The sequence below is a fragment of the Pituophis catenifer genome, unplaced genomic scaffold, assembly GCF_029215685.1.
Source record: "Pituophis catenifer annectens isolate HBS135680 unplaced genomic scaffold, rPitCat1.0.hap2 SCAF_1, whole genome shotgun sequence".
NCBI lineage: Eukaryota > Metazoa > Chordata > Lepidosauria > Squamata > Colubridae > Pituophis > Pituophis catenifer.
Window position 1 is genome coordinate 22,295,445 of NW_027256881.1, and position 25,747 is coordinate 22,321,191.

At 39.3% G+C, this 25,747-nt stretch overlaps 1 protein-coding gene across 2 annotated transcripts in view; it reads right to left on the reverse strand.

Annotated features, from left to right (window-relative positions):
• Positions 1-4,521: 4,521 nt before the first annotated feature.
• MAPRE3 (microtubule associated protein RP/EB family member 3) overlaps positions 4,522-25,747 on the reverse strand; it is a 30,365-nt gene continuing 9,139 nt past the window's right edge. Inside the window, exons 2-7 of one of the 2 annotated variants that reach the window (XM_070932173.1) lie at positions 15,794-15,921; positions 13,845-13,990; positions 10,319-10,520; positions 8,166-8,317; positions 5,785-5,937; positions 4,522-5,617 (exon numbers count right to left, since the gene is read on the reverse strand). In XM_070932173.1, coding sequence (XP_070788274.1) covers positions 5,549-5,617; positions 5,785-5,937; positions 8,166-8,317; positions 10,319-10,520; positions 13,845-13,990; positions 15,794-15,914 — 843 coding nt within the window. In that variant the 5' untranslated portion in view covers positions 15,915-15,921 and the 3' untranslated portion in view covers positions 4,522-5,548. The remainder of the gene's footprint in view (positions 5,618-5,784; positions 5,938-8,165; positions 8,318-10,318; positions 10,521-13,844; positions 13,991-15,793; positions 15,922-25,747) is intronic. The other variant, XM_070932174.1, reaches the window with a different exon arrangement.

Genomic DNA, 25,747 nt, shown 5'->3' on the forward strand with positions numbered 1-25,747 from the left:
ACGCGCGCGCGCGCCCGCGTGAGGGAGGGAGGAAAAAACGGGCCCGCGCGCTGACTTTCCTCCCTCGCGCAATTACGGCCCCGCCCCCCTTCGGCTTCCAGGCCGCGCTCATTGGGCGAGACGCCCCTTCCGCGCGACTCCGCGGCGAACGTTGCTTCTGCCACGTTCCTAAAGCTCGCCCGCCTCCCCGGGACGTGACACACGAGCGCCGCCCCTCCTTCCCAGTTTGGACCGAGGAACGCGAAGCCTGTTCCTTGTTTTTTGGAGTCACTCGCCACGCCGTCGAATTGGAGAGGGGTGGGGGCGCGACTTTGATGGAGCAGAGGGTGGCCGGCTACTTAATAGCGTCTTGTCTCGGCAGTCGAGAGAATTCAGCTACAGCAGGGGTCTCCAACCTTGGCAACTTTAAGCCTGGCGGACTTCAACTCCCAGAATTCCCCAGCCAGCAAAGCTGGCTGGGGAATTCTGGGAGTTGAAGTCCGCCAGGCTTAAAGTTGCCAAGGTTGGAGACCCCTGAGCTAGAGAAAAATCGCTTTGGAGACGCCTGAAAAACTGGATTTGGACTCGGATCAACACGGTTCTGCCTACATCCCTGCGGAAGACCCAAGAAACAACCGAGCCGTTCTTGTTCATTGGCCTGTTGTGGCACAGAGCTACATCGCCTCTGAATAAAGAACTGTCGGCCTTGATTTTCATGCCAAACAGCCCCTGGTGGAGGAACGTTCGTTCATTTGTTTGATGCCTTGTACAAATTTGACACGGTGGCTCAGGGGCTAAGACGCTGAGCTTGTCAATCGAAAGGTCGGCAGTTCAGCGGTTTGAATCCCTAGTGCCGCGTAATGGGGTGAGCTCCCGTTACTTGTCCCAGCTTCTGCCAACCTAGCAGTTCGAAAGCATGTAAAAAATGCAAGTAGAAAAATAGGGACCACCTTTGGTGGGAAGGTAACAGCATTCCGTGCGCCTTTGGCGTTTAGTCATGCCAGCGACATGACCACGGAGACGTCTTCGGACAGTGGCTTTGAAATGGAGATGAGCACCACCTCCTAGAGTTGGGAACAACTAGCACATATCTGAGAGAGAAACCTTTACCTTTACATCATTCATTGTCATGTCTATGGAGATTCTCAGTCATCCAAGGTGCTTTTTTTCCAAGAGGCAACTGGACTTTCTGGTTTTTCTTTGAAGACGTTTCGCTTCTCATCCAAGAAGCTTCTTCGGGTTCAACTGGATGGTGGGGGGAATGGAAGTCAGAGCTGAAGAAGCTTCTTGGATGAGAAAGTCCAGTTGCTTCTTGAAAAAAGCACCTTTGGGATATTCATTGTCACATATTTATGAGGCGCATATTGGAGGGAGCGACCCTTTGAGAGCTGTATGCAATGAAATTTCATTTTAATGTTTGATTAGTGTACATTCAAAGTGACAAAGTTATTCTAAGTATAAGATTACTCTAAGTTCTATTCTTTTTACAAAAGGCTGGATGTGAAACAAGACTTGCTCCCTTGGGCCAATCTCCCGTGTTGTTTGTTGTGCAGTTGCTAAGACGTGTCAGACTCCGTGACGATGGGTCATTGCATTCCAGGCCTCCCCGTCCTCCACTATTCTCCAGGAGTTTGCCAAAATTACATTAATTGCATCGATAACACTATCTAACCCTCTCATTCTCTGTAGGCCGCTTCTCCTTTCTGCCTTCCATCTTTCCCAACATCAGGGTCTTTTCCAATGAGTCCTCTCTTCTCATTGGGTGGCCAAAGTATTTGAGCTTCAGCTTCGGTATCTCTCCTTCCAAACAATGGCCAGGGTTGAATTCTTTTAGCACTGTGCATAAATAAGTAAAGTGGACTAGCAAGGAGGCCTAAAGAAGGGTGCATTAAAAAGTTTCTATGGATGATACTTATTTGGCTTGACTCTAAAATCGTTGCAGCTTACCACTTTCTTCTATAATGGATTCCAACTCGCAGAATTACAATTTGGTTCAGCAAAACTGTGTTGAGACTTGTGGTTAATTAGTCAAGAGATAGCCCTCACTGGGGAAGAATACACTCCAGAGATGTATTGGAAGTCTCAAAGCAGTGTATGTGCAATAGTGTACTTGTGTATTATCCAAGATCTCTCTACATCTCAGATTAATAATATGCAAATCTCATGAATAACAACTGCTGTATTTTATCCTTACTCTCCCTGAATTGATTTAAATTATTTTTAAAGCAAGCCATTGCTCCAGCTTCTAATAGCAAATTCCAGCTCAGTTGAGCTCTATATAAAATGCCTTGTCTTAACTTCCACCACTGAGTTTCATTCAATCATGCTGCATTTAAGGATTTATGAAAGGGAAAATGTTATTCACTATGTCTTTTTTCTGCTCTATATCACTCAAAGGTCCCTATACAGTAGAACCTCTGGTCACGACCATTATTCATTCCATAACTTTGGTTGCAAACCGACTTGGTCATGACCCAAACCTAATTTTGGAAATTTGGCGCTTACAAAAACAAATGGTGCAGAAGGGGAAATCGGCCGCAAAAAAAAAAATAGTGAATTTTTTGGTCGGAACCCGATTTGGACGTGGTCAGAAGCATTCAAGACCAGAGGTTCTACTGTACAGGAATTTCTCTAGACTGCTGGTACATTACAGGTAGTCCTTGATTGAGCCCAGAATTTATGTTGCTAAGTGAGACATTTTTAAAGTGAGTTTTGCCCCATTTTATGACTTCTCCCCACATTTGTTAAGTGAATCACTACAGTTGTTAAATTAGTAATATGGTTGTTAAGTGAATTTGGCTTCCCCATTAACTTTGCTTGTCAGAAGGTCTCAAAAGATGATCATGTATCCCGGGACACTGCAACTGTCATTAATGTGAATCAGCTGTCGATCATCCAAATTTTGATGTGACCAAGGGGATGCTGCAACAGTCATAAGTGTGAAAACTTTTCAGTGCTGTTGTAACTTTGAACAGTCACTAAATGAACTGTTGTAAGTCAAGGACTACCTGTATCTAGCTTATTCTTACGATTCACCTTTATTTGGGTATTAAACACATCTCATAATATGGCTTTTGCTTATTCTATGATCATAAGTCTTCAACCTGTGGCCACAGTTTTAATTAAATGATGTTGCAGCTGTCAGAGTTGTTCTTACAAGTAATAGACAAATTAGCATTTGTAAACGTAGAATACTGTTCAAATAATATTTAGACACAGCAAGTCTTAAAGGAAAGGGTGACTTGATTCAGAGTGGATTTAGAAAGGCTTTGCACACACAAAAATCCCATAACGAATACTGCCTTCTGGCTATCCTGTGTGTAGGTGTGTTCTCCATCTCTTTGGAACACTTTACCCCCAGAAATGAGGCAGGCGTCCATTCTTTGGCTTTCACAAAGAGTGTTAAGACCTGGTTCTGCCAGTTGACATAGGAATTAGACTGATGCAACATTGGGGATAGTTTCCACCTTTTTAACTCTTAATATTTTAAGACGGACCTTTTAAATTCTGTTTTAAATCTAGAAAAATTACTATAGTATGTTATAAAAAAGTACCTGCTGTGCCTGGGAAAATGGGAAGCATTTATTCAAATGAAAGTACTTGGTGAGATATAACAGATCACCTCACCTGGGAAAGAGATTTATGTCTCTTCTAATTTCCTTCCTTCCCTCTTTCTTTTCCTTTCCTTTCCTTTCCTCTCTCCTTATCTAACAGTCCTCAGTTTCTTGGCTGCCAAAAAGAAAAATCTTCCTACATAAGAAACTAGAAAAGGGCCTGTCAAAGTCAGGGACTATTGGTCTGCTCAGAATTGCCATGTTCATCTGATTCATCATTGGTTTGGTGCTTCAGGATGTTGTGGCCTGCCAGCTACCAGCAGAGCTGGTGACAGACTTGGATGATGAAGAGGTTGGGGAGGAATGTGGGCCAGTGCTGGAGTCTGGGGAAGGCTCTGATGGATGCTCTGTTGAACACAGAGGTAGAGCCAGGGCCATCTGACATTTCCCAGCCACCGGAGAGGCAGCTGCCTTTGGAGGCTGATATGAGTGAGGAGGAAGAACAGTTGGGGCCTGTTCCAGATGCACGTATACGCAGAGCAGTTAGGAGAGGTGAGCAACGGAGGACAAGCAGTCGACTCAGGAATCAAAGCACATGTGGACGCTGAATGGCCCCTCCCTGGCTGGGGAATAAATAGAAGGAAAGGGAAGTGGTTGTCGTAGGATACAACAGTTCGTATTTCTCAGATTTTGCTCATTGTGTTTCGTGCCACAAAGACTGCTTGCCAGAACTTAATTTGCAGTCTTTCATCTGGGAGCTCAGCCCTAAGGTCTATAGTGCAGTTAACTCCTTGAAGGACTATTGCCTGGACTTTTCGGTGGATGACTGCAATTAATTCACAAGAGGTAAATAAATAGTTTTTTTTTTCCATGATGAGTCTGTTTCTTGCTTCTGCTAAGGCTGGGTCAGAACACAGGACTTGGTGCACTGATCTTTTGGCAGCAACCGTATCTATTCATTCAAATGGATATGGCACACACATCAGGACAGATTTTAACCACACAAATTTATTTTAAATAAAATGCAACACAGATGCAGGCTTTGCACACCAGTGTCTGATTGAACAGGCAATGCAAACAGGGAGTGGGTCAAGGCAGAGTCTGTGTGGCAAACTTATCCAAACAGCATGAACTAAACCTTGGTAGGGTCAGAACAATAAGTGAAGAGCAAACGTCTGAGCCCTTCCCAATAGCAGGCTCAATTGTAACCTGTGGTGTTTGTGGAAAACAGAACATTGTTGGGGAGGTTCCCTTCATGCTTCTTTTCCAAACAACAGCGCTGCCATGTTCCAAAATTATCTCCCATAAAACCCCAAAAAGAAAAAGCCACCATCTAGTAAATTCTCTTCTTCTTGGATCTACCTGATATATCAAGTAGAGTGGCTGGAAAACTCATATTCTCAGCAGCATTATTAAAATCCCCCCTACCCCCAAATAAATATTCCAGTCCATTCTCTTCCCCCTCCCCCTGCACCCACCCACTGAGCGAGCTTCCAGTACTGAGCTTGGCCTTTAGGCTCACATGCTCCCAAATTTTCTGAAGCCAGGAGGGGTGCCAGAGCTTGGCTCAGCATGAATATGACAGGCAAAGTGCTAGTGAAATCCAGTACGGAAAAATATACAAAGAATTTGTCTCTCAATATAATACAAGGGATTGCAGCACTCACACCCAAGACAACTGAAATCAATAAATAGAGGTATATGGGATGGACCAGGAGGAGGAAAAGGACCCAGGCCACCAATCTAGGAATTTTACCCCACTACAAGGTATTTATAGTGCTGCTCTTCGCCACCTACTGATGCCTATTTTTACCATGTAGCTCTGGGCTTCCTGTGGGCTCTGCACAACATACAGAAACCACTGGGGGCCTCTTGTCGGTAGAAAACCTTTTATAATGTGTGACTGTGGAGGATGAGGCTGTACAATGCAAAACCTTAAATGTCCATGGTAAGTGAGGAGCATGGGGTGATCTGTCATGGCCAGACAGCGAGAAACCAAGTGTGCTTTCGCACAGCTAATATTCATCCTGATCTTCTGGATGTTGCTCTTCCAGTTCATCGTCCTCTGGAGGGGCAAAGCCTTCCTGTAAGAACGTTGTGAGAAATAGTGAGATTATCGTAACTATATAATGTATTCTCTCTCTATCCTTGCATGCAAACCACATGGCTCATGCTTCAGACATTGATAAGCAAGCCCCAAACTCCAACTCCCTGGAAATGGTGATCAAGGCTGGTCCCATACTGCACTGACCTCTGTTGCATACAGGATGTTTATGATGCCTGAAATGATGGGGCTGTTCTCACTCTCGTGCTCCTGGCAGATCAGCTCAATGTCCCGCAGTTTGCTAAAGTAGAAGTCACGCTCTTTCTCCAGCCCATCCACTGTCAGTTTCAAATCCATCAACTATCAAAATGAAGACAACCAACAAAAATTGAATAAGAGAATGAGCATCATAATGACAGCCCTGATATGCCATTCATCAACTCATATCCAGCACACAAGGCAAGCAAACTCTGCAACTGAGAGTTACCCAACCATTGCGGCACTAATGTCTGGGCATAAGTGGTGTATAGAAACAGCAAGAGCCTTTGGAAGCAATTGCAGTTCATTGGGAGAGGAGTTTTCTATTCTGAAAGAGAAAACCATTACTTGTTTTGTAGACAATTTTTCTCCTGAAGTTCTCAGGTACGAGACAGAAGAAATAGTATTTTATACTAGCTTACACAACAGGATCTGCTTTAATAAAACATCAAGCCTCCCAACCTCATCAAAATGTTACAGGTTTTAAATGTATAAATATATTTTTTAAAAAATATCTAAGATTGGGAAGAAATCCAAGTTCTAGCTGATTTTTTTTATGGCCACTTAACTGTATGGTATTAATTATTCCTCTCTTAAGTATAGCTCAAAACACAAGATGCTTCCTATTTAACAATTCAGTTTCTGCCACATTCCTTCACTAAAGCAACTGGGAAACTAAAGCAAACTAATAAAGCATATTTGTTCATTGATTCTAAAAAGCAACTGGACTTCAAAACAGCACTTACACTGCTTTAATGACTCCTATTTTAATGTGGAAATGAAAAGTTCCTTTCATCTAGAATGAAAGAGAATGGTAGAGAATAGCCAAAGAAAAGTAGCCGAACAAAATTTAAGACAGTTTGAATTGTGCATTTGGTTTCTGACTGAAAAGATTAGGGATTTTCCTGGAAGAATAATCTCATATCCTATACTGTAAATGTTTTCATGGAGGAAACGTGGTGAAATGTCCTGATTATCATATAAGCAAGGAGAATCTGGATTTGGATCACTGTCAGACACAAATGCTAGATCAGGGGTTCCCAACCTTTTCTATATCTCGCATCCCTAGAACGCTTCTGATATATTCTCGCACCCCTTATAAAAGTAAATAATTATATACATATATATGCATATACACTATAATTTTGAAACTTCTAAAGCCAAGTTTTTGCACCCCTTGAAATATCATCTTGCACCCCTGTGGAAACCCCTGTGCTAGATTGACCCAATCACTAGACTGACTACAACAGGTTGGGTAGTTCATCATATTATGAGAACCTAACCAATTTTTTCTGTAACATGAACCCGGGCATATTATTATAATTACATGTATTGGCTGCCCAGCTGGGCAGCATACAATACTAGAGTAAATATAAAAACAGCTAAAAGTATTACATCATAATATGACTGATTTGGACATAGCATGCTATGTAAACAAATGTATTTCATTAATTCACATTTGGCACATTGTGTTAGTTCAGCCAAAATTTACTGTGTGCCAGTTACTATCTGCATCATGGCTATATAATAGATGGTACAGCCATTTCAAGCTACTGGATAGATTAGAATTTTGAATTATAAAATGGCATCCAGTGGGAAAATCTCAGATAGATATAAAGAAACGGTTTTGCTTTATGTCTGCTTAGAAACCAGTTAGACAGCAAGATACCAAAATAGTGGGTTTCTGCCAGATCTTTGTACTTCTCTCCATCTAATCTATGGCATAAAGCTGTTGGGAGAATGAAAAGAGTGCAGAAGGACCTGGAGAACCTTCAATCAAGCCCAACCTTTATCAACTTCGTGTCCTCTAGACGTGTATGTATTTATTTAAATAAATTGGCCACCCAACTCCAGTGGACCCTGGGCAGAGTACAAAACTAGAAGAACATAAAAAAGTTAAAAACATAAAATCAGATAGGTAGTCCATAATAAAATAATCTGGTAAACAAAATCAACAAAACAACTCAGGGCCTTAAACAAATCATAAATATCAACCCCAGTCCTGGGACCAAAGTCATGTTTTCAAAGCTTTACAGAACCCAAGGAGAGAGAGTGCCATCCTGGTCTTGAGTGGGTGGGATGTTGCTCCAGAAGGTGGAAGCTTCAACTTTGCTTCAGAGTAATAGATCCTTCTTCAGAGTGCGAACCAGGATGAATTTCCTAAGGAAAAAGCAAATCTACTTCCATAACACCCAACACCATAGCAGAGCAAGAGGCAGAACCCCTCCAGCTTGTGACGTGAACAAGATATTAATGAATGCAGGAAAGATCTTTGTAAATATTGGGGTTGCCAAAGGAAGAAATTCTATTTTTTCTTCTTCTTGCCCCACCTGTTGATTAAGCTCCAGGATCTGGGCATCAGCTTCACTGCCCCCATTCCGGGCCAAAGGAGGATTTTTCCGTACAATATTGCTGGGAGTGATGTTCATTCGGGCTGGATGCTGTATGTTCTTGGGGCCTGTTGGGGAGGTTCTCTGTGGAACTTTATGAAGTAAAAAAAACAACAACAAAACTTTAGTCTATGTCCTCTCATCAAGGGACCCACCCACCATTGCTGAGCCAGGCCAAATGAAAGCCTAAGACATAATGGATGAGCTTATATGCACAGCTAGAATCCCAGTGCTGTCTGCCAAGGCTTCCTGGACACAGAAAGGACCACTCAAAATCAGAGTTCTTGTGCTTAATAGTTCCAGAGAAAGACAGACTCTGGAGAAGGCAGGCATTAAGCCTTCCTACTTATGAACACAACTCAAACAAAGATGGCAGCAGCATAAAGCTACATGCAGCTTTCCCTCAGCCGGTTGCAAAGCCATCCCAGCATGTGCTGATGCCCCTCTACAGCAAAGCAAGCAAGCCCAGCTGGGGAGAGACATGCAGAACTAGAAGGTAGCCTTTGGATCCCACTCCTTCTCAAACAGTCAATGTGGGCATCTTTATCATTCTATCTGGCACCTCTAGTTCAATGTTTCTCAGCCTTGGCAACTTTTCAGTCATGTGGACTTCAATTCTCAGAATTTCCCAGCCAATCATTGGAGTTCTAGGAGTTGAAGTCCACACCTCTGAAAGTTGCCAAGGCTGAGAAACACTGTTCTAGTTCTTTCCTGTGGAACTTTTTGCTCTATATGGCTTACCCCAATAAGCAGATAATTCATCTCCCTCTTAAGCAGGAGATTCAGTTAGAAGAAAGTTAACTATCATTGTTAACTCATTGTTCTAGGATCCAATCTGGGTTGGTCAATGGGACGAGAGGTTTAGTCGGACTTGTGCTGGAGCCCATCCCCAGGGAACTTCTTTTTACCAGAATGTGTGCTTTGGGCTATTCTCTGTGTAGTACTTATGTAGTGCCTGATTGCGTGTGGCTTTTTAATTGTTTATTGGAGTGTTGATGGCCAACTATTAAGTTGTTGATTGGGGTATTGATGACTGGCTATTAAAATTACTTAATAGCCAGCCATCAACACCCCAATCAACAACTAAAAAGCCACACGCAACCAGGCACCACATAAATACTATACATAGGACAGCCAAAGCACACATTCTGGTTGAGAGAAGTTTTCTAAGGATGAGCTCCAGCTCCAGCATGAGTCCAAAAGCTCAGAAGACTAAACCTCTGGTTCCAGTGACCAACCCAGATTGGATTCTGTAACATTATTCTGGGACACATATATTTGCCTTCATTCCTCATTGTTCTGCTAAATTATTTCTAAAACTCTATTCATTTTTTCTTCAGCTGCTTGCTGATACATCAGAAAGTTCTGCAATCCTTGCAACACTAGTTCCCTATCCATGCAATAAAACTTTTATAAACAAATTATCCTCTTCCAGACTGCTAGGAGGATAGTAACAAGGTGGCTAACTGGCCAATAATGGGAAGGCCCCTCAAATAGCTATCAAATTAAATTTTTGATGTACGATATGATATGATTCCAAGGCTCTGTTGATGAACAGATGAACTTGGACATGTGAGATCTGGATTTATATAACTGATTCCACTTCCCTACTTAACTAGTAGAACAGGAGCAAGCAAAAGTAATTCTAAGCAGAATGAACGTTTTGGTCAGATTTGCATAGCTTTCTCCTACGAAGGCAAAGTCCTAGCTCCGATTTTCTTTTGAAAAAAGCATCTATGTTCCATAAGCTTGCCTGGTTATAGTATTTGCTGAAATGAAAAGTTCCACAGTGCAAGGCAGCCAGTCCCCACCAAAATCACATCTATATGCTGGAATATGTAACTTTCATGGGAACAAGAATGCAGTGTATTGTCAACTGGTTTGATCCTTGCTCATTTCTACTTTTACTTACTGCCGTTCCAAAATCCATGTATTTTCCACTAAGCATATAGCTGTCTCTCAAATCAGTAAGGATTTGGCTCTTCTCTCCTTCCCTCCCACTGCTGCCCGGGAGTTGCCAAGCTGGATGCCATGAAGCTGAGGTCATGCTAGAGGCGGGATCCTGGGGTCCCAACTGTCTCTAGCAACATTACCTGCAGTGCCAATGGGTTTCTTGTGTTTGTTGAAGATCTGATCACCTGGGTTTGGAGAGGGTGCCACTTCCTGGCCTTGCCTCGCCAATAATGGATTGTACTCCTTTCCGTCATAGTTGGCATCAAAGAATTTCTTAAACCACTGAATGAACTCAAAGTTATCTTGGAACTTTCCTTTTACCAACCTCTCCACTGGGATGATCTGTAACAGCAAAAGTCCATGAAAAGTAACGTTCTTTGTAAAATTCATATTTCCCTCACTCCTCAGTATTTATACAGTATAACATAACAGATACTCAGTGGGCCAGAGCACAGGCATACTTGAAGAATGGTCACTGTGTTAGTAAGAAATCCAACACTGCTAATACAGGTGATTTATTTTAATATAACTTTAAAATGGGAAGTTGCTAGTTATTATAATGTATAAATCTGAGTGGGTGTCATAATGGAATTTACCTAACACAAAGCATATTCAAAGTATGCAAGTCGTATTTTTAGTCTAACAAACTGTTTTACTTAAGAGTAGAAAGCTTTGTATGTTTGCAGTTCCTACATTTAAAGACTCTTATTTATTGACCTCCCATGTAACGAACTGAAAAGTCTCCAGTTATACAGGAACACCATGCATACACTGAAACTCCAGTAGAATAAGTTACTTTTTCTCTTTGCCTATTGCTGGAGTGGATGTAATTTTCAAACAGATTAATCACAATTTCTTTGGAATGTTAGTAGCATACTTTCTTCAGTATACAGACTTACATTCAACAGTCAGCAATTATATGATTAGTTTTAACTATCTATTTTAATTTATTTATTCTATAATATAGTGTATATTTTACACTATAAGCAAATGATGTTTCATTTGAATAAAAAACTGTTATATTTAGTAAACAAACTGATCAATAAAAAGCTTCAATTTGTAAAAAGCTGCTAAACGTCTCTGTTTAATTTATGGTGCCTTTCCAAACATTCTACATGATCTTTCACGAACTTATATTAAATGGCTCTATTAGGACTAGCAGTTCTGGGATGCAAAAATCCAGATAATCACTGAGTGATAAGATAAATTTTTGCAGCCCAGAATTGAATCATTGCATCATTGAAAAAGGTATGAAATTAAGATGCCATGGCTACCTGATTTTCGTGAGCTGCACATTTCTTCAAAAACACTTAGCAAAAAACATGAACCTTAGATGCAACTCAGATTGTTAATCCTTAAAATTAAAACAGGGCCAACTTCTTTCTAGGAACTGGCTACCATGGGGAACAGGATATATGATTATATGAGTTTTAGGTATGATCCAGACAAAGGGATTGATATTCCTAAACGCTTAATATGCCAGGTTGGGATCCTGAGTCTTAAGCCCATTTAATTAGACAAGTGACCCATCTGAACCAAAATTTTGCTTACTACTAGGGTAACAGGCTTAATTAGTTTGTGAGAATTATAAGCAAAGAATAACTTAATATCCTGGGCAAGTATATCGATCAAAATTGGCCAAATTTGGTGGTAATCTGCATTACCACATAGGCATTTTACATATGGTCACCATCTTATCTTAAAGCTTTCTACAGCTACAGCAAGGCTTTTCATCAAACCTACCATCATCTCCAGATAGTTCATTTTAGATCCATTCTTCCATTTAGAAGTTCTGATGAGAGTTAAATATACCAATATTTGCAGTAGAAAAGTGGTAGATTGTGTGCCTGTTTATACGACACTTCAAGAACCATAATAACTGTAAAGCAACCTGCTCACCCCCTCCCCGACATGGTATATTGTTCCATATAAGGAACAATAACCAGCTATCCATACTAAAGTAAGTGTCCCTAGAAGAAACTCTTGTGCCAGCCAAACAAAAAGGGGATTGTAATAGTGCAACAGATTCAAACAGTGCATCAAAACTCCTGACGTTCCTTGTTGATGTCTATATTCCAAAAGATGAAAAAAGCCCTGCATTATCTACAGTACAATATTTAATTTGACTGAAAAGAGTTTCTACAGAAGGAGGGTAAATAAAATATTTACTGGAGCATATATCAATCTCACAACTGTAGAGGTGGAATGAACATCAGAAAGGGCAAGAATAAAAACAGATTTGGCCTCAACATCTGCTGCTAATAAATCATGTTTTCAAATCATCCCTTAAATTCTGGCATGTTGACTACAGAAAGTACTTTCCCAATTCCAGAAGGTCACTTTCTTCCAAACAAAGATGACAGAGATTATACCTATCAGTACAAGCTGCAAGTTTCTCAGAATCAGTAGAAGCTCCCTTCTACAAACAGAGTAGAGAACTCTTAGTACTGTTTTGAGAGGAACAATTTGAGGAAAGATGGGAGGTGAATCTGGAAGCACATGAGATTAAGAAAGAAAATTAATGCAAAATGGAGTCCAAATGTAATAAATTACTGTATTAAGACTAGAGGAAGATAGTTTAAATAGATTTAGCATCTTTTGGTAGCATCTTTTTGTTTTATATCAATGTTTGTAAACCACAATTTGAAGTTGGTAGAATGTGTATGGGTGAGCACATATGAAAAAACTGCCAACCTAATAAAAGAAAAGATGGCAAGTGCAACAGACCAGAAGGAATAAAACGAAGAGTTCCTCATCAAAAGCCTCGGAGTGCCAAATCTTCATGGCTCTTCTCAACAAAAGGAAAGTGAGGGACATCCAGATCTTGGGGAGTGAGGACCTCATTGCAGAAGGCAGGCACTGCTACAAAGAAGCTCTGCTTCTGGGGTTTAATTGAAGAAAGCCACAGCACACCAACCTTGCAAGATTGAATTAGCTAGGTAGATACTATGGCAGATAGGCAGTCCCTCAAGTAGCCAGGCCTTATGCCTTGTGGGGGCTCATACTGTATTTAACAACCAGCATCTTGAATCACACCTAAAAACAAACTGGGAACCAGCGCAGCTCACAAAGCAGAGGTGTCATGTGGGCATACCAAGGCATGCCCATCACTTCTCCCATCACTACATTCTGGATCAATTGAAGCTTAAAGAAAATGTCTCTAACAATACTAATGATGCAGCCGTTTATTTCCTTGAGCAACTATTTTGAGAGACAAGGCCAAGATGCCTATTTATTTTGTACATTTATATACCTTGGCTCTCAAGCAATAAGCTGGCCCAGAGCACTTGAGATTCTACTCTGACTCCAGGAATGTATAAAAGTTGTCATTCTGGAGACAGAACATTCATTTCCCCTAGAATGCACTGCACATTGGCAATTCCTATTTTGGAAGATTGACTTCTAGAAAACTATGGGACACCAACTATCTATTTCTACAGGGAACTGCAAAAAGACACAGTACATTAGTTACTGCACAAGCCAGCCCAGCCAAAATTTGAAGCAAGAGAAAGAAAGAGCAACTACAGAAGCCATCCACTCTAGTGGGTTTAGTCTATCTAACTATGCAAAGGCAGGTCTATTTTAGCCTATGTCGGGGAGCCTCAGCCACACACTGATGATACAAAAAGAAAACTCTTATCTGCCTGCTGTCTAGCAGAAACCCACCTTGTCCACACCCATCTTCTTGAATGCAGCCTGTAACACCTTGAAGTTGTGTATATATTCATGCTCCAATTTGGCCTGAAACTTCACCTTCCTCAAGTGAATGCAGCCAGGGAATAGCATGTCCATGAACTGGCAATAGGCAGCCCCTGTCAAGGACAGAAAGACACACACAAACTAGTTTCCACCCACACCTGCTGCCTCTTACAACTAGATCAGAATCCTTTCATCTACAATAATTAGATTTTCAACTCCCTTCCTCTTAATTCTAACAAGCACAACTCAGGCTTTTTGAGCCCTAGTCAATTTCTTGGGGGCCAGAGAATTGCCTGGCCAGCAAAAATCCCAGAAAATACAGATAAGAGAAAATGTTTCAGGCATCAAATAGTATGAGCTCACAAAGACTATTTTGTGTTTAGTGTATCCAGGCTCAGAATAAAATGGGCAGTTACGTCCATTTAAAAAAAAAATCTTACAAAATGAATGGGCTTTAAGCTGTGGAGGAAAAAATGACTGCATTATCCAGTGATAGGTAAAGATTCTACCACCTTTCCTGTGGGCTGGAGTTAATTGAGGAGATAATACAGACCAAAAAGAGTTAGCTAAGATCATGCTGAGAGATGGAAAGGATAATTTTGAACTGCTTCCTCATGGAGAGAAATGCACTTTGGAAATGACAAGACACACAGATTTCAAGAATTGCCTGAATTTAATAATACTCTGTATTTTTAGTTATGCAATATTGGAATTAATTGAAAGGAGAAATAGGGAAAGGTACTTCAACTTTTCATCCCCTTAAATGCAATCTTTCTCTCCCCGCCCTCTCTCTCTCTAAACAAAACATCATCACCACCCCAATCAAAGTCTACATGTTTTACTGGGGGAGAATTGACTTACATCAATTAGATTAGAGCGTAGTTATGTGAAGTACAACATTCTCTGCATCATGCATATACTAACATGCTGACTAGATTTATACAACATGCTAAGCTAAAAAGGGTTTGTGTAGTTTGCATTTCAATGTGTTATGGGACCCCATCTTATCCATTTTGTATAAATAAAACTATCCAATTGAGCCATATTCTGATTTGTCTGGTTATAGCATGTTATATAGCAAGAGTATTTTGTTAACCTACGAATGAGATTCAGTATGAAGTATCAACCTGATTATTTGTGCTGGTCTTTTCTAACTTAGTAATGGCAGGTGCCTATATTAGTTTCTTCCCTCAACCTTCAGAGAAATGACAGCCTGAGCCCACATAATGGGGCTCTTGATAAAACACTAAACTGAAAACAAACTGGAGATTTAAAAAAAAAGATGTAACCTGCCTGATATGTACATTTGTAGCTATTTTTAAATTTTCTTGTTAGTGGATGGTTGTTGTATGTCATATAATGTGTATTTGTATATTCTCTGATGTGGGCTTTCATTCTCAGGAAAGTTTCCAAATGCATATGCATTGTGCATATATATTAAATATTTTGTCCTGCAACTGAACTTTCAAGTTGTGCAACCCAACAGCTGTGTTAATCTTTTCACTGAGCTTTACAGGCAGATTGCTAAATGCATACAGTATGCATTATGTGTATTTTAAGTAGTAGTTTTAAGACTTTATGTCATTTTTCCCTAAATATTGGACAGCAGATACCACCCCAACTATTTTTAAAGCTAATAGGTCTTGTTGCAAAAATCCAGACTAACACTAGAAGCTGACAAAAAAGCCCTCCATTATTTTAATTACTTCTTTGCTACATTTGGAGATCATCCAGATTTTTTGCACCCCAGATCTGCAAAAATATACAAGAGGTATTGCAACAAGCTATAAGCTCAATAAATAAATAAATCCTGCTCTTCCCTACCAGGGAACATTTAAGCTATTATGAACTTGGTTCCAGTGAAACAGTTTTCCAATAAAATGTTTCACTAGAGAGTTTCTTTCCTGTCACAGTACCTGAGCAAAGCTGCTCAATCTTGGTGTAGCTGAGCTGTAGAGAGTCATTGACCCATGCTAGCATGTCATGACGACTCAGGTTCTCACTAGTCACAGACGTGGAATGCACATTGACGGCCATGCCCCAACTGTAAAAAGAAGAGAAAGCAGGAGTTAATTCATCACAAGGTTACCAGAAAGCAAGAAACTAAGTCTAAAACCCTAAGCTTTGCCAGAAAGACAAGCACCTAGTCCCTCAAGTACCTCAATTTGAAATGTCATAGAATTGAGATTTTGCACACACATTTATGCCATGATCTCTCTGCACTAGTCTCTGAGCTTTTTACATAAGCAAACAAAGAAGCAAGGAAAGGAAAAAATAAGTGGCCAGAAGTCTTCCCATCCATGCTATGTCACTAATATACTGATCCTAAGGGAAAGCTAGAAGAATGTACTTGCATGCTATTTCACAGCCTTATTTCTTGGCTGTGACATTTAAAAATCAACCAGAGAAAGAGGTAGTCAGATGGAGATTAGTGTAAAAAGGATCACATCAAGATTCAGAAGCGTCATTTTAAGTGCTGTAGAGACAGGCCAAGAGGTTTTTTTTTATTACATGTAAAACCCAGATAAAATAAAACAGAAAGCTCACAGCAGTGATCCCAGAACATACCCTATGGAAATCAGAACACATAACCACTAAAGGTGAGTTCGTGTCTTCAAAACTGTAGCAATCACCACTAACACCTCTGATTTCAGTGCAAGTTCTGTTCATCAGACTTACACTTGACCATTCAACATGAGAAGGCTTCTACTCCTCTGCTTTTCATAAAGGAAGCTGCTTCTGTAGATTTGCAAACAACTGCAGATGCATCCCACGGAGTCACACACCTTGGGCCAGCGTTGCCCAGTTTTTGTCTGCACACATTAATTGGGCCACCAGAAGGCACTAGTGTGTACTACGCTGGTCTGCTGGTCACAGGGTATGAATACAATGAGGCTGAAGAGTGCACAGTTGTTCTTTGAGATCAAATATAAGGCATGTTTAGGCTGTCCTGCAGAGTGAAGTAGTAATAGCAGTTAATGTTTAGTGGCTAGAAAAACACAGAGGGATCTTATTACAGATGAAAGACTACCTTCTGCCCACTTATCCCTCTTGAGATTGGCTCAAGTAAACCTATTTATTCACCTATACAGAGGTTCTTACCAAACCTATCTCCAACCACCATGTAGTTCGAGCAAGACTAGTCTAGGAAAGTGATAGCAAATTCCTGGGTGTGTCATAAAGCCTTTCACCTGCTTAGCCAATCAAATGGCAGAACTGACACCTCACTACTAAACACTCAAAAATAGCAAACAAGTTTCTCTTACTTCTGGAATAGCAAAAATTAAAAATTAAAAAAATCCTAGGAATGGATGTCCATTTCATTAATCAGGAAAGACTTCTAAATCTGACAGTAAGGTGGAATTCTCTCTTTTGCCATTTCAGATTCCCAATTTCCAAGAATAAATGGAAGTCTTTCTCCAAACTTACAGCAGACTAAACATTACTGGTATCTTGGCTATGCCCCAGTAGAAACAGCTGTCTCTTTGCAGCTACTCCACAAGTCAAGCAGGATAAATAAATGCTGCTTGATCCCATTCCAAGTTTCTACAGAGGCACCATTTCTGTTCCACCCATGTTGACAAAATTGGCAAAAACACCCCATCGCATGCAAAAAAAGGGGGAAAAATTGGTCCTTACATCTTGGGAGCATGGGATCTGAATTTCAGCCATGGGTAACAAATTTAAGCCTAGGGTCTGCACAGAATGCTTAGCCAAAAACTATTTACCCAAATGCCCCTGGGCAGAGGCTCATTATACTACTTCCTTCATTCTAGCTCCTCCCTATCTTCACAGGTCAACTACAGGCTGCTGGCTTTCCACCATCATTAGCAGTAACAAGCAATGATCTGGTCCCCCACAAATAGCTTATAGCAGCAGAAAAACAGCAACTTCCTTCCTGGATGACAGCTCATCACATTTTCTAGCAGCTCTTTTGTTATCAAAGTGGTTTTTTTTTTTTTTAGCCTATGTCCTTCCCAGAACACAACTGTTTCCATAACTATTCTTGGACAGATATCTGTCACCAAACCTTGAAGGAAGGAGGGGATTTATTAGAATGATAATACACTTTATTTTTTACATGGTTAAAAAAAAGCAAGAACATGATATAATGAAAATTGATCCCTGTTACTGTTTTGGAAATAGTTCAACAAATATTCTCACACTGTCACGCAGCAAGAGAAACTGACCTCAGCATGTTTGTTATGGGGAACGTAAGAGAGAGACCACTGTCATAAGAGTATTAATGGTATTAGGATAAACATCCAAACAGCTTCCCAAAAAAGTGCTGAAACATGGGAAAACTGAAACCATATTGTTATGCCTCAAAAGAAGGACATTTGCTGTTTTTGCATCTACTCAAACACCAAGTGTGGTGGAGCAGTATTTAACACAAACAGTATTCTCATTCCTCGGTGGCATAGTGACCTAGTGGTGAAGAAACTCTCCTCCCACTTGGAAGATTGAGAGTTCAATCCTAGGTAGCGGCAGATGCTTCTCTTGTAGGGCACAAAGAAAAAATATCTGCTGCAAACTGCATGTGGTGTCAGGAAGGGCATTAAAAGGTATGAGTGCAAGGCACTGACTGCACTTGAAATCTATAATCAATTACTTTAGGCACATGCAGAACATCTCTGTCCAGCATGGGCCAGTGGCAATCAATAAGGTACATTTGATCTTCTAGCCAAGACTTTAAGCAACCTCATAAAGTAGGAAATCCTGATTCTTTTTAATATACCAACAAAATTCTTAGAACCTTTCTTGCTTCTATATACCTGCACTAATTGATTGACTAATTCTGTGCCACTGGTGTCAACTCCTAAGCAACCATATAAACAGACCTCCTCTATGCTTACATTGATTAATACATTATTTTTTCTTTAACATTCTCACTTTCCTTTTTAATGATCTCATCAACTTCATCCAATCACAACAGACATACCCACTCTCACTTTACATTACAGAGTTGGCAAAAGCAAATGTCTATACATTACCATTTTCATTTATTTTGACAAATAGTCATTTCTCAGAGCACATATTAATTTGTCTATCTACCACTTTTTGGTCAATGTTTCTATTTCTTAAGAGTGTTCTACCAAGTTATATAAATTTATCTACTTGCTGCACTTCTTTATTGTTTATAAATTGCAATAAATTAATCCCATAAAACACAATTATCTTGGTTGTTGTTGTTGTTACAATCCTTTTCAGATCCATTCTCACTGTTGCATCATTCAATCAATCTAATATTTATTGCAAATCATTCAGGTTTTCAGCCAGCAAAATTACATTGTCAGTGCAAAAAAGAACATACCCATTTACATTCCCCACCAATATATAGCCCTAACACCACCACAAATATTCCTCATAAATTAGGAGAGAGGTTGCCCAGAATCCTGCTTACAGGTGTATCTAAATATAAAGATATGATGAACCCTCTGCTTTATTTTTTACATCACATTGTAGGTAGAACTATCCTATGATAGTAGAGGGCCCTGAGATTATCTTTTGATTTATTGTAGATTGGGTTTTTTACCTTATGTAAGCCTTTTTACATTCAGTGCCTGGCTCATAATTAAAATGTTGCAGAGTTCCATGGTCATATGATTGCTATACATGATGGGCTTCTACAAACAAAATCAATAGGGAAGTGGCAGAAGATCACAAATGGTAACCATGTGATGTCCCACTTAACAACCCATGGTGATTTGCTTAATGATGGTGACTGGAAGTGCCAGAATTTCCATTGCTAAGCAGTGCGGTCACATGACATCACCCTTTACAACTGCATTGCTTAGTAATGGAAATATCAGTCCCAATTACCATAATTAAGTGAGGACGTACTTGTATATAGAATTAGTGTTTCTTGTAAAGGCAAACTCCAAACACAAACTGGCTTGCTTGCAATGAAAGAAAGCCACTGGCTAAATCCATAGTCCATACCTACCATCACCATGCTTTAAGAGCTCACTCTAGAAATAAAGTCACATAACATAAGACAACAATTTTCACACATCTGATGGTTGACATAGATGAAGGGATACAAATGAAAGCAGAAAACAGAGGCAAAAGAATCTTAAAGGCAGCTGCTGTGATGAAAATAATTTTATGAACACTTTACAACTACTTGTAATCCTGCAGTACTGTAATATACACGATCTGAACTTCCTCTGCATCCTATCAGTACATTAACAGATTCTGATTAAACTATATATACCTAACAATGTACAATATCTTAATGTTACTGAACACACTGCATCAATATTGACTCAGTCAATACTTTCCTTGTTGAAAAGGGTGGGTGAAGCCCTATGATAATCTTGGGGTGAGGGTGGAATAAACTGAATAAATAAGGTGGCAATCAGGTGTGAATTTAAGATGGTTTCATTGATCAGTCAGGTTCTTCTAGGGTGCTTAAAAACAGCAGAGATATCTCTTTCTGACAGTATTTTTATGCAACTGGCATTTGGCAGCATCAGCAGAATAATATATCAGGTGAAACAAACTACAATGATTTGTAACACAAGCCTCTCTGTTTCGTGCAAGTGATTCTAGGAGAAAAACAGCAGTTTGGGAGAGTTCAACCCAAGCTTTTCCACAGCAGAATAAAGCCGGGGGGAAAACACTAAGAGATAACTACTACAATATAAACAATTTCCTTGGAGCCATTCTCTAGCCTGCAAAAGGCTTACTGTACTTCCACAGAATGCCATTATGCAAAAAGGAAGCACAGTATCACTTTCACACAGCCTCACTATTATTTCCTGGTTAAATAGATTCAGTACAAAACATCCTAAGTCTGGTAAAATACAGGCTATTGTAAAAAAGAAAAATAGGAGGAGGAAGTAATATTAAGTATGAGGGGTCCTTGGTGTTCTGTGAGCTTGGTTTTTTTTCTTGCAGATGTTTTATTACACAAACTAGTATAGCACTGATGATGTTACCTAGTTTGGTAAAAGTATCCATATATGTTCACATATGTCCTAAATTATAATAGATGCAATCCAGGATTTTCAAGTGTGCATGCCCACTGAAATGGGATGGAGGTAACTCAGAAAAGAACTTTGTAAGAGGTTCCCTATCAACTACCGTATTGCATGTATAAAAAACTTCCTTTCAATTTTGTCTTCTACTCTGTAAGTCTTGGCAGTGAAAGTTCACCATGCAACCTTGACTTATTGTACTGAGGATAAGGGGAAAAAAAAATCAAATATGAATAGTACCGTATTTTTCGGAGTATAAGACGCACCTACCTTTTTTGGTTGTTTTTTTAAAAAAGGTTTTTTTTATTTTTTAGACAAACACACATACAAACATACAATGTATTTTCTTTGAACAGAGTATTTGGCTGGTTCACAAATTTAAACAGTGTTTAGTCATTTCAATTAAATTTACAATTTCTATATTTCCTTTTTGCTATATTTATTCCTCATCTATTTTTTTAAAAAAAACAATATTACCCTTCATGCTCATCTCTAATCTTAATCAAATTCAATTTTTCCCTTCTATTCTATATTATACCCCTTCCCATTGTCATCTATTTTTATATCCATCCTCACATTGGCTAATTATTTAATATTACAATTGTTTAATATAAATTCAACATTTTTATATAAATCAATTAGTTATAAGTATCTTTTTTGTATATTAATCAATATGAACATGAATATTCCAATTATTTCCATGCAATCCAATTTCTTACAAATCAATTAATTATATTTACCAATAATAATAAACCAAATAATTTCCCCCATATATTCCTCCAAACCACAACTTAACCATTTCTGCTTTCAACACAATATACAATTAATAGTATCTCAATTATTACAATTCCCTAGTTAAATAGAGCTTTTTTTCTTTTGTGTTTTAAAATCTTGAACTCTCCTCTTTTGCCCTAAATTTCCCATTGTTTGCACCTACCTTTTTTGGTGAGCAAAGAAAATCTCTCCCTGCCTCATTTTGTCACAGCAAAGAGCCTGCTTTACTTTCAGTTTTATTTTTTCAGCATAGCTAGGGGGAAAAAAATCTGCTCCAGCACTCTTTGCAGCAGCAGAGCCCTGAGCAAAACAGCTGAGAGCAAATCAGCTGAGAGTCGGGAGGATGATCAAATCAACTTGTGCTAATTAACCTATGCTGAAGCTGAAAGGGGCTGTTTTTTCTTGCTGTTTGCTTGCAAGGAGGTAACTGCTGTAAGGCAGAGGCCAAAGGGTGGGGGCCAGTGGGTGGGCAGGGCTACATTTGTTGTATAAGACGCACCTAAATGTTCACCCCCTTTTGGGTGAATACTCCAAAAAATACGGTATTTTCTTGAGCAATTTTAGCAATAGCAATAGCACTTAGACTTATATACCGCTTCATAGTGCGTTTACAGCCCTCTCTAAGCGGTTTACAGAGTCAGCATATTGCCCCCAGCAATCTGGGTCCTCATTTTACCCACCTAGGAAGGATGGAAGACTGAGTCAACCTTGAGCCGATGAGAACTGCAGCTAGGAGTCAGCTAAAGTAGCTTGCAGTACTGCACCTAGGCTCTATTTAAACTTTAACAGTTTAAATAGTTAACATGTTGCACTGAACGAGCCACATAGCATACAAGCTTAAGAACATTACAAGTATTGTAGGCACTTGTGCAGAGTCTTTTAGGTTCCAATGAAGAGTACTACAAATTGACACAGCTGCTTGCCTGAGTTTTTTTCATTTGAAAGGAGGTGGCTTATTCTGGAATCTGTTACAGATGAGACTATTTTGGAACCTGAGCAAAATATTCAGGCATAGTTGGCTATCCTTTAGAATAATAGCACAATCTTTCTTTCTTTTTTTGAATCAAGTTTTATTGAATTTTCCCCACATTCACCTGCATCTTTTTTTTTGAACAGAGTATTGGCCATATCTTATCTTATACAATTTTTCAAGTTAAAATACAATTTACTCAATTACAATTTTGCCAAAATCTTCCCTTTTTTAATAGCACAATCTTTCAAAGCAGCAGACAAACACATGGGGGACGCTACATGCTTTTTAAAAAAGCAGATTTTGACAGGAACTATTAGAAATATTACTATACAAGGACTGCATTGAAGAGAAAGAGGAGAGGTTGGAAATTGTGGATGAAATGCATTAATTGTTTAGCATCTATTACATAAGTTGGCAAAAGAAACATGTTGATAATGAATAACAATGATATAACTAATCTTTGCTTAACAGCTGGTTGCATAATGACTATTTGAAGTTATGGCCTCGGAAACATCATATCGCCCACATACTCCTGCAGTCATGTGATCATGATCAGGTTGCTTGGAAATTTGTGCACATTTACAACCAATTGCCAAGTGCCCTGCAATCATAAGATCACCCCTTAACTTTCTCTGCCAGCCTCCCCAGAAAGTCAGTGAGACAGCCAGCAGGGTTGCAAGGTGCTGCTACCTGCCAAGAGTACTCCCTCCCTCTCATCTCTGGTGGCTGGCAGAAAGAGCTCCTACCTATCTATGCCTGCTTGGATCTCTGCAACCAAAATCCAAGCAATCCAAGATAAATAAGTAATTCCAAAATACTCTCTTATTTGATGGTATTCATGAAAGAAGTAAAACCTGTAACATATCTCTACCAAAAGCTGAATAGGATTTTTAAAGTGGACATTTTGGAAATTTTCTGTAATGCCCCATCAATAACTTCATCTCTTTTAAAATGTTTGAATGGTATCAACGAACCTAAGGTTAAAGTTGATTTATCTAAAAATGCATTCAAAAGATATTGGATACCTCCAAAAATGTACTTCAGATTTGCTTTGTTGGAGATGTAAAAATTTGGGGTTTCGTTGACCCATATGATATGGAATTTAAAAACAGATAAAAACAATTTCCTTAAAATAATAAAAAAAACCAGAAAGGACAATTAGAATACATCCTTTAAAATATAGAATTTTTATTGAAAGTTTTACATAAAGACAAATATATGCAACCTTCAAAAGAACAAAGTAAATGTTTATTATAGCATATTTTCATTGTTACAAAATCAATATCTTAGTTGCCCCTTCCCTCTATTATGAACTATTTAAAAATTACCACAGACTACTTACTAACAAGTTAGACATTACTAATTTTTACAAAAACAGCGCCATCTTATGAAAATCATAGACTAGGCAAAGATGCTGTTAAAGGGCTCTTTGTAAGGATTATTTTTCACACTGATAAAAGACTTAGCAGTTATCAGAAAACAATGAACAGATGTTCCTCTTTCATAAAAGAATCCAGACTATAAGAAACAAAATCTGACACTATTTAAAACTGATTCTAGTTAACACTTTAGGATAAAATGGGCATTAACACCTGTGCTGGATTATGAAAATTTTAAACAAATTAAATTAAAGCCCATTAATTTGCTAGATACTGCAGTGGAAATGTTAGGATGTCTGACTAGGACTTTGGAGGTCCAAATGCAAATCCGCTCAGCCCCGGAAGCTCACTGAGTGATTCTGGACCAGTCACTTCACACCTAGCCTATGCTACTTCACAGTATGATTATAGGTAGTCCTTGACTTATGACCACAGTTGAGCCCCAAATTTCTGTTGCTGAGACATTTGTTAAGTGAGTTTTGTCCCAACTTCTTGCCATAGTTGTTATGTGAATCACTGCAGTTGTTAAGTTAGTAACATGATTATTTAGCTTCCCCATTGACATTGCTTGTCAGAAGGTCACAACAGGGGCTCACATGATCCTGGGACCCTGCAACCATCATAAATATGAACCAGTTGCCAAGCATCTGAGTTTTGATCACGTGACAGGGGGATGCTGCAATCTCATAAGTGTGAAAAATGGTCATAAATCACTTTTTCCAGTGCTATTGTAACTTTGAACAGTCATTTAAATGAACTGCTGTAAATTGAGGATTACCTACCTATATTATGAGGGAAAATTGGAGGAGGGAGTGCTGCATATGACATCTCAAACCCCTGAAAGAAAGGCACAGTAGTTTACCTCAATCATTTATTCATTTTTTAACTCGGAAATCTAATTAGTGATTGAATCCACCTTGTCCAATCATGCTGCTATAGAGCAAAATGGGTTGAAGATGAGCTTGGTGCTTGTTTGTACTGGACAGCTGCAGGCATTGCCATAGCTGGAATTTTGCCACTATTATTCCCAGCTGTGGATTCAGAATTGCTGTAGTTCCCATTCCTTCATTCACTCTCTCTCTCCCCCTATTAAAAGCAAAGGGGAGTCCTAGTTCATCACACCAATTTCCTTTGTGAAAACCAAGCAGAAATGTTCAGCCAAGAGAAAAGGTGAAATATTACTTCTTTTTTGGGGAATAGGAGAGGCCTGCTTACACTTGGCAATGATGTGAAATTTCCAGGGGAAAGTTTCTACAAATTATTTCAGAGATACAGAAAAATTAGTGCTTTGTTCCTCAACAGCTTCTCAGATTGTTTTACTCATGGAGATATCATGCCTCAAAAGAGACTCTAGCCTGCTATCTTTCCCTTCAAGTACATACATATAAACTTACAAAACTCTTATCTTACAGCAAAACTGTATCTCTATTTAATTTTATTTCTCTAGCCACCCAGCTCAATATGTAATTCTATACATAATTGGGAAGTACAGGTAATCCTCAACTTACAACAGTTCATTTAGTGACTGTTCAAGATTATAACAGCACTGAAAAAGTGACTTATGACCATTCTTCACTTATGGCCTTTGCAGTAGACCCATGGTCACGTTATTTACGTTTGAATGCTTGACAGCTGGTTCATATTTATGAGGGATTTCAGTGTCACGGGGTAACGTGATCATCTTTTGTGATCTTCTGACAAGCAAAGTCAGTGGGAAAGCCCGAGTCATTTAACAACTGTGTTACTAATTTAACAACTGCA